Here is a 15301-nt window from a genome sequence, read left to right on the forward strand (position 1 = left end):
CTGTCAAAGGCTAGGGATTATACTATAAATAAAACTCTGCTAGTACATTAACTTTATATAGATTCCTTAAATCTCCCATATATTCCCAGAACAAAATTTTGATGTGGTCTTAAGATTAAACTATAATGATCCAAATCTTTTGTTGTGTTCAAACTCAATCTTCTTTGGGAATGTGTATTTTGGTAAAGGGCCCTTTTAAACTGTTTTGGTTTTTTTTTGGGGGGGGGAGGCAGTCTCCTCACTTTCCTCCAGCTCTGCTTTCTCTGCCCATTGATCTTCCTCAGCCCTCCAGAAAGAGTCAGCTGCCTGCTCCCACAAATGGCTTTTGGCCTTGTTTTCACAGTGACTGTTTCTTGTGTGCTGGCCAAAACGATCACGGTGGTTGTGGCCACCAAATCAGGATCCAGAATGAGGAAATGGGCGGGGAAAAGACTGGCTAGTTTCATTGTTTTTTCTTGCTCCCTTATCCAAGCAGGCATTTGCACTTTGTGGTTAGGAATGTCTCCCCCATTCCCTGATTCTGACATGCACTCAATGATGAGAGAAATCATTCTAGGCTGCAATGAAGGGTCAGTTGCCCTGTTTTACTGTGTTTTGGGCTACATGGGCTTTTTGGCCATTCTCAGCTTTGTTGTGGCATTTTTTGCCAGGAAATTGCCTGAGAGCTTCAATGAGGCCAAATTCATCACCTTCAGCATGTTGTTGTTTTGTAGTGTTTGGATCTCGTTTGTTCCAGTGTACCTGAGCACCAAGGGGAAATACATGGTGGCTGTGGAGATCTTCTCCATCTTGGCCTCCAGTGCTGGCTTACTGGGCTCCATCTTTTCCCCAAAGTGCTACATCATTGTCTTGAGACCTGATCTGAACAGCAAGGAGTGCTTAATAAAGAGGAAATAAATTATCCTATCATCTCCCCCCCCGCCTAGTAGAATGTGGGCAATATAATCTCTCATTATCCTTATTGTATGATTATATTTTTTTGTTTAGCTGCAATTGCTATGTGCAATTTATTTGAAAATTATCTATGGTCACTGTCAGATAGGTTTCCCTAATCATTTTGGACTTCATGGACTCCTTGCTGTTCAGGTCAGGTCTCAACACAATGATGTAGCATTTTGGGGGAAAGGTGGAGCCCAGTAAGCCAGCACTGGAGGCCAAGATGGAGAAGATCTCCACAGCCACCACGTATTTCCCCTTGGTGCGCAGGTACACTGGAACAAAGGAGATCCAAACACTACAAAACAAGCTCCCAAATGCTACATTAGAGACCTGACCAGAATATCAGAGAGCAATTAATAATAAAGTGAATGAAAGAAAGCAATATTTTTTAAAAAATAAATAAAGCTGCCTTCCGATCATCTCTTTCTAAGTAATTTTCTAGGTTTATTAGTTCATTAACGGTTTAGAAACATTTATGTCCAATCTTAGACCTCCTATACTTACAGAGCAGGAAGTGCTATAAAAAGAATGCTGCTGACATATCAGCAAGAATGGTATGTCAGCACAAGTATGAGGCCTATTGATTTCTCTCATGTAAAAAGAAGCAGCTGTGAGGGAAGTGTGACTGGATCTCTCTGCACACAGAAGTCTCGACACTCCAACAGTTTTATAATGTTTAGTTTATTACGATTTACACAAACCTTCCGAGAGCCTTCGTAAATCAGTCCTCCCTGGAACTCTCAGTTGGCGCTGCTAATTGCTGCTTCCTGCAAAAACACAGGAATTGAGGTGCTTTTACGACCTTCTTATGACCTTCCATTAATCTCCCGAAACGACTTGCGTGCGGAGACTTCTGGGCTCTCTCCGCCTCCGAGCCTGAAGCCTTCCAGTTGTTCTGACTCTGCCTGTTCTGCTCCCTCCTCCTGCATTCTTTCCCAGACAAGGTCCCCCTCCCCCTCCGTGGGCTGGGAATACAAACCTCTCCTGTTGTCTTCCTTTCCTCCTTCCTCTACAGAGCCTTCTTCACGCTCAGCCTCCAGCCTTTCCTCCAGCTCAGCATCGCTGGTGGGGCTCATGGAAGGGAGCTCAGAGTACTCCGAGGGCTCTCTGACAGCAGGGAACAAAAGGAAATCTAATGAATGAGATCATAAAGCTTGAGAAGAAGTGTAAAAGCTTTCTCACAATAATAATGCACAATAAAAGTAATGAGAATTATGAGAAAAATTTGGAATATACTGATCAATGAACTTCAGCAAACAAGACACCTCACCCCTAAATCAGAAGGGATAATAGAATAAAATTTAAGGTATATATTTTTCTTTTTTAATTGCTAAACCAGTGACCACAATAATCAAGAACGAGAAAATTATGTACTGTGGTAAACCATGACAATATTGTCTGTTGCTTACTATAAAGAAATAGAATACTGTATCTTATGAAAGAGACTTAATGAAAAATTCCTTAGCAAAGTCTGCTGGGATGAGCAGGCTTAGTATCCAGTGGAGCCCCATCTGATCTATCCAGTACAGGCTGCTTTTGATGAAATGTCACAAACATGCTTTACTCCATTCTGTTGCTGTTCCTCACACAAAGGGACCTAGTTATTACCTCATATGTAATTATCACACTTGTCATGACCAAATCTCCTTTGGATAAGGTCCCCATAGATTTTCAGAGAACACAAGCAAAAGTCTTTAACTGGGTAGAAAAACCCTTCCTGCCATTCCAAACAAAGGGTGAGGGAAGAGTAAAAAACTAGATTTCTGCTTTTCTCTGGAAGAGTTGTAAGACAGGATTTTAATCTGCTTATTGGTAGATAAGTGCTGTTTACGCCAAGGCAGAATATTGTAGTGAGGCTGCTTCTGAAGCAAATGGCCATTTTCCAGATGGAAATAAGGGTGTCAGAAAAGAGAAAACATTTGCCTCAGTATGCTGGTGTTTATTCTGCCCATTCTCTTCCTTTTGCCACATACAGTGTGCAAACATACGACTAGTTGCACCATCAGTTATATGCTTAGGATTCCACATGAATACTACTGGCCTGGTGACCTCATCATTGGTGGACTTACCTCTCACCTCTTTGTTGCTTTGGATAAAGAAGACTTCAGTGAAATGCTAGCCACACCTCAACTGCTTAATCTCCTGTAAGAACTTCAAATATCAAATCACCAGACGGTACAGAATCATTCCCCAACTCTAAGTATATTTACTCAGAAGCAAGTTCCACTGATTTAAGTGGGATTTACTTCCAGGCAGTGGTGTGTATGTGGGAAAACATTTGCAGTAGTTGAGGGAGGAGCTGGCACTGGATGTTTTGCTGATGTAGGAAAAACTGAAGTGTCCCTCAACCCCGACACCTCCCTGATTGAAGATCAATGCCCATTGCCCGCAAGCGCCAGAGAAAATGATAATAATGGTGGTAGTGATGATAAGGTAAAAAAAAAATATGCGGAGGGAGAGCAAAAAAAGGAGAATAAGGAAAATAAATTACATCCCCCTTCTGTGCAAAGCTGCATGCAGCTTTATGTTGGGGTTGGCTGAGAGGAGATGAGGAGGAAAGTGACAGAGATCTGTGAGTGAAGAGGGGGGAGAGGCATCAAGAGAAGAGTGAGAAGGGCTCATTCACACTTAATTTTGCCCTGAATTTTCTAAAGCTCCATGTCTGGAAAGAACAGCCAAAATAGTGAAGGGGTTGAAGGCACTCTACTATAAGGAAAGGTCGCAACATTTATGACTTTTTAGTGTAGACAAATGGCAAGTAAAAGGAGATGTGATAGAAGCGTATAAAATGATACCCACTGTGTAGAAAGTGGATAGAGGGATAGAGAGCCAGTGTGGTGCAGTGGTTAAGAGCGGCAGTCTCGTAATCTGGGGAACCGGGTTCGTGTCTCCGCTCCTCCACATGCAGCTGCTGGGTGACCTTGGGCTAGTCACACTTCTTCGAAGTCTCAGCCCCACTCACCTCACAGAGTGTTTGTTGTGGGGGAGGAAGGGAAAGGAGAATGTTAGCCGCTTTGAGACTCCTTCGGGTAGTGATAAAGCGGGATATCAAATCCAAACTCCACTTCTTCTGACTAGATTTTTTTTTTGTTTTGGTCATTCCGTGAAGCTGAATGGTGAAATATTCAGGACATACAAAAGAAAGTGCTTCTTCACATAATGCACAGTTAAATTATGGGATGTGTTGATACCAGTTGTGGTGGTAGTGTCCAACTGGCATGGCCCTAAAAGAGGATTAGGCAAAGCCATGCAGAATAGGACTATCAGTGGCTGCTAGTTATGATTACTGCATACTAGATCCATTGTTGGAGACTATGTGCATCTCTCTACAAGTTGTTAGAAATATGTGGGTAGAGCGCTGCTGCACTCAGGTCCACCTTTTGGGCTTCCCATAATTATCTGGTTGGCCACTTAGAGGACAGAATGCTGGACTAAATAGGCCTTTGTAATGGTACAGCAGGATTCTTCTTGCTTTCATGTTCTCTGGAAGCCCTGACCTGCTCCACAGTGTGCTGGGGTGATAGGTAGGGGTGGAGAAGGAAACAGAAATCCTCCTGTCTCTGTGTTCTTCTTTAAGCCCTGCTACCATTTTTCCATCCTGATTCAAAAGTGTGTAAAGAAAAGAATGCATTAGCAATGAGATACGAAGCCCTTCTTTGCTCTGAATATTGAATTGCACCTCAAAAGTGTTTGAAATGAAGATTCTTAAAAGCCCACTTCTCTTCTGAGGTGGAGTTCTTTTTTAAATACCCCAGGTATTTAAGTCAGGCTTAGAACAAAGTCCTGGTTAAAAATATGTCACAAGTCTGAAAATGATGAGTTTTTAGACAGTGTCATCAAGCACATTTAAGACCCCAATGAAAATATCAGTATTGCCTTATAAGGGGTGGGAGAGAAATTATATTCAGCTCACATTTAAACATGAACCTGCCAAAATTTGCGTGCTCCAAAACAATGCAAGAACCAAAATACAGCCACCCTTCAAAATTCACACTTATCTAAATTTTGCAACGCGGTTCTCAAGCCAAGTAATGTATATAAAAATGCATATGCTGGGGTAAAGTGTCCACAAAATGCATATATTAGTGAAAGTAGCACACAAAACCACATTATTTTTGTGTAAATATGTGTATATTAGGCAAATTTGCATAAAATGTGTGTATTAGGAGAAAATTGCACTAAAATGCTGAAGAATTTTCATGAGGCCTGAAAAAAAAATCCGTAGCATATCTCCTAAGGATACAGCATAACATTCTCCTTGCAGTGTGGTGCCAAAGAACTACCAGCATATTCTGGCCTTGGCCTTTGCTGTCAAGGAGATCAATGAGAACCCCAAGATCTTGCCAAATATCACCTTAGGATTCCACATCTATGACAGTTACTTCAATCAAAGGATGACCTACTCGGCCGCTCTGAAACTTCCCTCCACAATTGTACCCAACTACAAGTGTAACACCCAGAAACATCTGATGGCAGTTATTGGGGGACTTGACTTTGATACCTCCATCTACTTGGCAGACATCTTGGGCGTCTACAAGATCCCACAGGTAAGATACGGCCTTGGGGATTTTATATTCATTCACCATGATCTTTTCTAACCAGAGGTTCTGCACAATAGGTTTTGTGCAATAGAGAATTAGTTATGACTTACAAAGGAGGGCAGTTTGTTCAGTGTCTGGATTCCAAACCATTCAGGGCTTTAAAAGTCAATATCAGGACTCTGAACTGAATCTGGAATTTGGACCATATGTCAAAAGTGTGCCAGCTGTCTCTGTACCAAGTTAGGAGTCCCCTAACCAAACTGAAAACCAGTCTCGAGCAATTTAATACAACTCAGGGAGTACTGCATAGATTGGCGGAACATTTCTGCAACCTATCATTAATTGAGGTAGACCCAGCCCACTTTCCCTCAGCTATGCGGTTCTCTGGCAGCACCCTCAGATCTACCTCAGTTCCCCTGTGCCACCTGCCCCATCTCTCTAAAGTGTGCAGCTCAGAACTGGGTTTCTGCAATACTCATTGGCTGGTTAGGCCTGCCCCCTGGGAAATCCCTGGACCCAGGTCTGCAGTTCTCCACAGGCGGCCTCCGGATTGCTGACATGGGGCCATGGCCAGCTTGCAATGTAGGTAAGTGGACTTGCCTTGCAAATAAATTAGAATGAATGCTAAATAAATAGCTGACATCATCTAACCGCCCCACAAACTTTGTGAAAACAAATCATAATGAATATTCAATAATAAGATAATCTGGAAATGCCCTCATACCAGTGGCTGTTGGCGTCTCATCCTTTCCCGTCCCTGGTATGCTGCTATATCACTGCCTCATGGGCCAGAGAGTCTAGGGAAGATGCTTTTGTTTGAAACCCTTGTCCATGGGAAAGTGAGGTAAATGCCTACTGTTATTACAACTGTCTTTGCCACAACAGCCGCTAGAGATGCACATACCAATTCCTTCTACTATATTGACGTCCCTTTATTTCCTTCTAGCTCACTTATGGTTCCTTTGCCCTAGAGTATACCAATGAAAGCCAGTCCATTCCCTTTTACCGGATGGTCCCCAATGAAGCCCATCAGTACACTGGGATTATTCAGTTACTTTTGCACTTTGGTTGGACGTGGGTTGGGTTGCTCACTGGAGATAATCACAGTGGAGAGAGATTTGTTCAGACCCTGACACCTCTGCTGTCCCAGAAAGGTATTTGCTTGGCCTTCTCAGAGAAAACCCTGAAAACCACATATTTGACTGAGTATTATGCCATGTATTCCCAGTGGATCCAAATCTATCATGTTGCTATGGAAAGTAAAGCCAAAGTTGTTGTTTTCTATGGAGAAACAAAGTCCATGCTTGGCTTGCGAACAATGGTAGCACTAGGCGAATTGGAAAATGTGACCAAGACATCTGTGGGCAAGGTATGGATTCTGACAGCACAGCTGGATTTCACAGCATTGGCCTTTCAAATGAGCCTGGATATGCAAGTCTTCCAGGGTTCCCTCTCCTTTTCAGTTCATTCAAATGTGGTACAAGGATTCAAAGCCTTTCTTCAGGTCCAAAATCCTTTTGAGGCAAATGGAAATGGCTTTGTCAAGCAGTTCTGGGCAGAAGTCTTTCTCTGTTTATTTCCAAACCCCAACACAGAGGAGCAGGCCAGTGGAACCTGCACCGGAGAGGAGAAGCTGGAAGATCTCCCTTCATCTGGTTTTGAGATGAGCATGACTGGCCACAGCTACAGTGTCTATAATGCTGTCTATGCAACAGCACATGCTCTACATGCCATGTTGTTGCCCAAATACAGGGCAGCGGTGGAAGGAGGGGTGCAGGATCTTCAAATGCTACAGCCTTGGCAGGTAATGCCTTCAATGAGATACAATTTACTTGGCATGGACAGTGACCTGGAAATTAGTGTAGATTACCACCCAGCACTCTGATTGGATAAAATAAATAATTAAAAACCGTAAATACCCCAGAATTGACATTTAATTTCTCCATCCATGCTGAATGTTGGTTAAAAAAAAGATGCTGGATAGGAAAACATTATTTTAAGTTATCTTGAGCTCAACACTTGCTTTTGGAAAATGACAAAACAATTATTAAATGAAAAGTAATTGCCCCTTGCAACACAGGACTCATCCTTACTGCCATTTAATGTAGATAGTAACCTTCCCACACCTCCATTAATTCTCCGTTACCCGTATGACATTCTTCAAATCACTGTCTTCCTACACTTCCTTCTATCAGTCTGGACTTTCTTATTCTACGAATTCTTCAAAAAGAAACCGGCATGGGAAATTCTGGGTTGAGGGAGGGAAAATTGAAGAAGGTAGTGATTTTGAGGAGAGTAGCTTTGGGTACCTCTAGATTCTCACTTTTCCTGAAATTTGCTTGCACAAAGCTTACTTAGTGGTCATGTCCCCAACCATTTTCAAAACCACAAAACATGTGACAAGGCACTTTTATTTCTGCAAACCTAATATTCTGGCATGTGCATAGTATGTGGAGAAATTCTCAGTCTCAGTCAGTTTTATTGCACATAGCCAAAGGCTGCCGCAATGTACACAGAATTATTTGACAATTAAAAGAAAATATACTGAATTGGTAAAAAAAAGACTTAAAACATTTATATTATTAAAACATTACATACTCTAAACAAAGCTATAAAAGTACCCCAATGGACAAATAAAAACATTAAACAATAAAATTCATACGTTAAAATCATCACATGGTCACTAATGTTAAAAACAATATCAATTAATACAGTGTGCAATTTATACTCAGAGTTTGGTGACAAAGATAGAGCATAGCCTGAGGTAGATAGATGGGATCAAATAAATTCATCTCCTTTACAGTTAATGGCTACCTTGGCTATATAATTTGCTCTAATTTTCCTAGCAGCAGTTGCAAAAAGTGCTACCCGCCAGGTCACATACTTATCTGTGTCTGCAAGGAGATATAACATCATATCAAGGGGGTTCTGGCCAGGGGACCCTGTCATTATAGGTACCAAAAATCTTTTTCTTGCATCGTTATATAACGGACAGTGCAAGATATAATGCATAAGGTCCTCATGTGGAGAAATTCACCCCAGAAAATACTGACCATTTGGAGGCATTACTTCATAGTTTCTGTTTTCCTTTCTTTTTTTTAATAAATTTTTTATTGGTTTTACAAAGTTTTTATAAACACAAACAAAGACACTTACAAACATGTATAATTTCATATCCTTTTTTTCTTAAACCTTACTTCGTCGACTTCCCCATACCTCCCCTTTCTACATCCCAATTTCCAAAGTTATTTCAGCAAATCCTAACACTTAATTTTATCGAATTTTTCCCATATTCTTTTCTTTTACTTAATCTTTTTCAGCTGTAAACCCCTTTCCCCCCTCAAATCTCGACATTTTAGCACTCATTAATTTTACAATATTTCTTAAGATAAACTTTAAATTTCTTCCAATCTTCTTCCGCCGTCTCTTTCCCCTGGTCACGGATTCTGACAGTCATTTCGGCCAGTCCCATATAGTCTATCACTTTCATCTGCCGTTTCTGTTTTCCTTTCAATGCAGTTCCACCCCTTTCTTAGGAGTGTCTCCTTTAACAACTCTGCTGGAGAAACGGTATCTTTTGGTGCGAACAGGGAAGTAGAAGCTGGCTTTGATATTACTAACATGGTCACTTTTCCAAATAATTCCTTTGTGAGAGTCAAGGTTGGAAGGATGGATTTGGAGGCTGCCCCAGATCAGGAATTCACCCTTGATGACAACCGAATGGTGTGGCACAGAAGTTTTCACCAGGTGGGGCGTAATTCCAACATCCATGAGATATAGGAAAACAAAATATTACACACTTATCGATCATCAGCCCAGCACATACCTGGTTTTCCAGCATGGTTCAAAACATTTTCTGCATTACATTCCATGAGCTTGCTGGATCAGGCCAATGGCTGTCTGTGGTAAACTCACAAGCAGGAACTGAGTACAAAAGCGCTCTTCCCTCTTGTGGTTTTCCTGTTGTGGCATCATGGGTGCCTGAAGGGGGCTAAAAAATGGTCAGTTTGGTCCTGCCTTTGGAGTAAGTAGTTTAGTGTCTTCTTACTTCTAGCTGTGGGTTGGAAAACAGAAGGCAAACATGCTCTTAATTTCTCTGTGCTAAAATTTTTAAGCATTCATTTAATTGGGCGGGACCAACATGGTTTGAAAAATACATATTGCAAGATAAAAGAAACTTAGAAATGCAAATATAAGGATAAGATAGACATTTAAATGTGAATTTAGTTGTGGATTAATGTGGAAATGGGATGTAGTGAATTTACGATTAAACACAGTGCCTTTTTTTCTAAAAAAATGTTTAGGGGTACTCTCATTTTGACTCAAAACCACCATTTTATAGTTCAAATCGGGAAAGATAAATACAGTAAATGGACAAAGGTACAAAGATTCACAAAATGTTTAGAGGTACAGGTATGCGTACTCCTGCACCCCCCCCAGGAAAAAAGGACTGATTAAACATATGAAATTCATTTGGACAGGAAATATACTGATTTGTCCTTTCCAAAATGCCGCACCCTGCACCTCTAAATAAAAGAAGTACCGCAATTTCCTTCCAATCCTCTACCCCATATACTATTTGCCTTTTAAGGTTTTGTTTATAGAAAACAGCACAATTAGGGAGAAACAGCAGCACAATTAGGGACAAACACAGAGCCTAGGACTTGCCGACCAGAAGGTCGGCGGTTCGAATCCCCGCGACGGGGTGAGCTCCAGTTGCTCGGTCCCTGCTCCTGCCATCCTAGCAGTTCGAAAGCACGTCAAAGTGCAAGTAGATAAATAGGTACCGCTCCGGTGGGAAGGTAAACAGCGTGTTTCCATGTGCTTCTCTGGTTCACCAGAAGTGGCTTAGTCATGCTGGCCACATGACCCGGAAGCTGTACATCAGCTCGCTCCGCCAATAAAGCAAGATGAGTGCAGCAACCCCAGAGTCCACCATGATTGGACCTTATGGTCAGGGGTCCCTTTACCTTTTAGCAGCCAACTTTGAGCAGCAATGCAGCCTGGGCCCCCAGGACAGATCAGCAGTATGCTTTATCTTAAAAATAAAAGCCCTTCTCCAGTATTCCCAAAAGAACTTGTGAGGGTTCAAACTAAGAAAGGCTGGGCATGCTCAGTGCATAAACTCCACCCACAATGCCTTCCTGTGCATGGCAGCAAGTGTGAAGGGGACTTCTAACTGCATTTGGCTAAGTCGTTTAGAAGCCTCCTCCTCATATTTGGGAACCATGATAATCACTCAAAGTTACAAATCACAAGGAGACTTCTAAGCCTTTTCATTATTTCAGACCTTCCCATTCAGTATGGTAAAATTGTTGGTGGAAGAGGTATTCTCTTTATGTATGGAGACAAAATGGGCAGGGCTGGTGAAAATTAGCCCCCAATCCCCTTCCCAGTTTGAGCCCTCCTGCTTGCTTTTTGAATGCCTGAAGGGGGCTCAAAGATGGTCAGTTTGGTCCTGCCTTTGGAATAAGTAGCTTAGTGTCTTCTTACTTCTAGCTGTGGGTTGGGAAACGGAAGGCAAACATGCTAATAATAATAATTTATTACGGCCGTAGGCCCATACAGATAAAAACAAGACATAAATAATAGCTTGTGCACGTGGGAAAAAACAGCTGCTAAAACACTACTATAACAATAAAATACTATAAGATGGAATGGCATACTACGCCTTAATTAGCTTGTGGTGCTCCTTGGCAACGCTTTTGGGTAAGGACAGCGACCAGGAACCTAGCCACTTTCAGGGTCGTGTGGGTATCCTTATCCTGCAAGATTTGGGCAAGGTGGAATTTTGGTGGGGTACCCTCTAGTTTCTGTATGATTGATCCCAACAAATTTGCCCGTGGCACCTTGAATAAGGGGCAAGTGAACATAATGTGCTGAAGCGACTCCGGCGTCTCCTTATCACATTCGCACATGGCGGAGGCTTGGCCCTTTGAGAATCTATGTCTCAGGACATTGGAGGGAAAAACGTTAAACCTCGCTTTGGTGAAGGCCAGCCTATGGGCAACAGTCGAAAGGGAGGAGAGGTATGATGGAACGCAGTAAGTTAAAGTGATACCAATGTTCTGGGGCGAACAAACACCTCCCCCCAGCATATAATTTCGCTGTAAATCGATGTCGTCCAGTCTTTGGCGGATCAGTCTTTGAGCAGTGATTTGATCTAGTTTTAGGGAATCTAAGGGAGAGATTCCATAACTCAGGAGTTTGGCGTGAATTCTACTAGTCCAAAGGCTGGAGAATTCATCTCGCCATAAGCATTGGACAAGGTAATGGTCTGGTAATCTATGCCACAATGATAACCAATAATTGAAGACTTGCTTCCACAGGCAAGTTTCTAAGGATGCGATCTTCAATTCTAGTCGCATGGCTGCGTTGCTTACGCACAGGGGGAGCATTAGGAGCCGACGTAGGAATTGGTTTTGCAGAGTCTCAAGAGGAGCAAGGTCTGTCATCACGGCCCAGAGCGGGGCAGCATAAGTAAGCACGGGAACCACTTTTGCCTTGAACACCTTTAGGGCCGAGGGGACATGCAAAGCTCCATCCGAAAAGAAAAATCGGAGGAGCGCATATGACAGAGTTTTGGCCTTGTTAAGGAGGTGTTGAATTTGTGCTTTCCACCCCAAATTGTATTGAAAAATAACTCCTAGGTATTGAAATTTTAGGACTTGCTCTATTTTTGCTCCACCAAGCTTCCATTCGTATAATCTCCGACTTCTGGCGAAAATCAGAATCTTAGATTTAGCATGGTTGATGGTTAATTGGTTGAGTTGACAATACGTGGCAAAGATCTTCAGAGCTCTGGTTAGTCCAACACGTGTATAAGATAGAATTACCGCGTCGTCCGCATATAAAAGGAGTGGACAGCAGTAATCCGCTAGTCTAGGCGCGTGTGTACTTGGTGATGCGTTGACTAGGGGTGCTCGCATGTCACTGATGAATAGATTGAATAGGCAGGGAGCCAATATACATCCTTGGCGCACTCCCTTGTGACAAACATGCTATGAATTTCTCTGTGTTAAAATTTTAAAGCATTTGGTTAAATGGGCAGGTTCCACCCCTTTCTGTGTGCAACCCAAGTTGTCCTCCTGGTTCCAGGAAGGAGAAGAAGGAGGGGGAGCCATTCTGCTGCTATGATTGTGCTCCATGTCCTCAAGGCAAGATTGCGCCCCAGAAAGGTAGGCGACACAAGATATATGCTTTTCAAAGATAAGTCATGTTAGAAGTTGTTGAAAAGATTAAGCAAATAACTGGTACATATTATTTGATTGGAGAATGGCAGCACACGTTTTTAGAGAACTGCACATACTTCAAGGCAACAGTATTTGGGTTATGTGTTGGTGAAAGGAGTGCAATTTAGATAACCTTCCCATTCAAAGGGCAACGAAATGAAATTTCTCCTCCATCCCTATTGGAAGACAGCCCCCATAAAGGAATATGGACCTTTCTGTCAGGGAACTGACATCGGAGCCAGAGGCGGAGGGAAGGCTCCCAAGTGATGCTGGAGAGGGACCCAGCAGGGAGAGAGGCAGCTCATCAGCTGGGGAAGGAAATCAGCGCAACACCAGGGATAAAGGGGGGCAGATGGGGGAATCGGCGAGGGGGCTCCAGGACTCCTCGCCGGACACCAGCGGGGAGAGCACGGGTCCTCCGCTACCCACACCCTCCCTGCGCAGAAGACTTCCACGCAGGGAGAGTAGGAGGAGACTTGGCGTCAAACAGCTTTTATGCTGGAAAAGGTTTAAGAAACGCCCACTGACGGATTCTGCTAGTGACTGAAGCAGCCACGAAGTGAAGGGCTGTCCAGACAGAAAGGTTTAACCAGGCAACACAGCCAGGAGTGGCGGCAACTTATGCACGAGCAACCCCTATTATTATTACACTTTCCTAACAAGAAAAGTTTTATAAAAGATCTCATCTTTGTCAGAGATTAAAATCCAGCAATCAATACTGAGGTACATGGAGCAATGAACTGAGTATAAGACACTTTCCTTAGCTCCCGTGCTGAACAATTCATAGAATTTATTGTTAGCCCCCCCATTGACCAAGTAAACTGCACAATGTAGTTTATATTGGTGACAAGGAAAAAACAGGTATATAAAGGAGAATGCCAAGATCCAGGTATGGGGCAAGTACTCTTTGGTTAGAGAATCCCAGCAGAGATTTAAAATCAAAAATAATAAGAAAAGTAAAGCATGGCAATATAAGCTGTTAGAGCTTTAAAATATGCCCTTCTAAGTTCTTTCCAAAAGACCACACATTGGTAAGTTAAAAATTGGGTTACTACTATTAAAATATCAAGTTCGTGTGCTTTTCCACACATCAGTAAGAAAACCCAGGCAGTAAAACTTGGATTAGCTACAATAATAAAAGTACCTAAATTATTGGTATAAGGAGCACAAGAATGGCTTGTAACAGCCATGCAGTCTGATCTTGGAGCAAGCAGGTCAGACATCATCAAACTCTGAGCTTCTAAAGTAGATTTAGGACCCGGAGGCTTGTTTACCTAGTACCTCCCAAGATGAGCTAAGCCTGGCAGGATAGCTTACTCTATGGTCTTAACCCCTTCATTCATTAATTAGACTTAAGCCTGACTGGTTATCCCACAGCTTCTGGGGAGTTAGCAAGCCAGTACAGAACACCCCACATAACCCATCACACAGTGCTGAGGTGGGGTTCTCGTGCATCACTTTGAGTCTAGCCTGTTTGGAAACTTCCGTGATACTCCTAATCTAACCTGAAGAGATACTGCCAACATTAGTAGCTGCTCTGCAACATATCTGAAATCTGAGTGTTTTTCCTCTCTCTCCAGACATGGATGAATGTGTTGCATGCCGTGAAGATCACTATCCAAATAGGGACCAATCACAATGCATTCTAAAGACAATCAACTTCCTGTCTTTTAAAGAGCCTCTGGGGATAAGCTTAGCATGTTTTTCTCTTTCTCTCTCTCTCCTCACACTGGTGGTCCTTGTCATCTTCATTAAACATCAGGACACACCCATTGTCAGAGCAAACAATCGGGACCTCACCTACACTCTCCTCACTTCTCTCCTGCTCTGCTTTCTCTGCCCATTGATCTTCCTCAGCCCTCCAGAAAGAGTCAGCTGCCTGCTCCGACAAATGGCATTTGGCCTTGTTTTCACAGTGACCGTTTCTTGTGTTTTGGCCAAAACGATCACAGTGGTTCTGGCCTTTGTGGCCACCAAACCAGGATCCAGAATGAAGAAGTGGGTGGGGAAAAGGCTTGGAAGCACCATTGTGTTGTCATGTACCATTATCCAAGTGGGCATTTGCACTGTGTGGTTAGGAACCTCTCCCCCATTTCCTGATTCTGACATGCACTCTGTGATGAGGGTTATCATTCTAGGCTGTAACGAAGGGTCAGTTGCCCTGTTTTACTATGTCTTGGGCTACATGGGCTTTTTGGCCATTTTCAGCTTTGTTGTGGCCTTTTTTGCCAGGAAACTTCCTGAGAGCTTCAATGAGGCCAAATTCATCACCTTCAGCATGTTGTTGTTTTGTAGTGTTTGGATCTCATTTGTTCTGGTCTACCTGAGCACCAAGGGGAAATACATGGTGGCTGTGGAGATCTTCTCCATCTTGGCCTCCAGTGCTGGCTTACTGGGCTCCATCTTTTTCCCAAAATGCTACATCATTGTGTTGAGACCTGACCTGAACAGGAAGGAGAAGTTAATAAAGAGGAAATAATAAATTATCCTATCATCTCTGTTTTTATTCTAGTAGAAAATGGGCAATATAATTTCTCATTATCCTTATTATATAACTATATTGTGAGTGTTTTTAGCTGCGATTGCTAT

General features: G+C 42.7%; 2 protein-coding genes across 2 annotated transcripts in view; both read left to right on the top strand.

Moving 5' to 3' along the window:
- Positions 1–15301, top strand: part of LOC309517597 (vomeronasal type-2 receptor 26-like) — a 62947-nt gene that overhangs the window by 10684 nt on the left and 36962 nt on the right. The gene's annotated exons all lie outside the window — the stretch shown is intronic.
- LOC309517603 (vomeronasal type-2 receptor 26-like) lies at positions 2869–15211 on the top strand (the record flags this gene model as incomplete). Its single annotated transcript, XM_082196835.1, has 5 exons — positions 2869–3083; positions 5204–5486; positions 9000–9227; positions 12532–12658; positions 14293–15211. 5 exons carry the CDS (start codon positions 2869–2871, stop codon positions 15189–15191), a joined length of 1752 nt encoding a protein of 583 aa, XP_082052961.1. The 3' UTR covers positions 15192–15211.

Source organism: Podarcis vaucheri, assembly GCF_965113315.1.
Source record: "Podarcis vaucheri genome assembly, chromosome: 13".
NCBI classification, from domain to species: Eukaryota; Metazoa; Chordata; class Lepidosauria; order Squamata; family Lacertidae; genus Podarcis; species Podarcis vaucheri.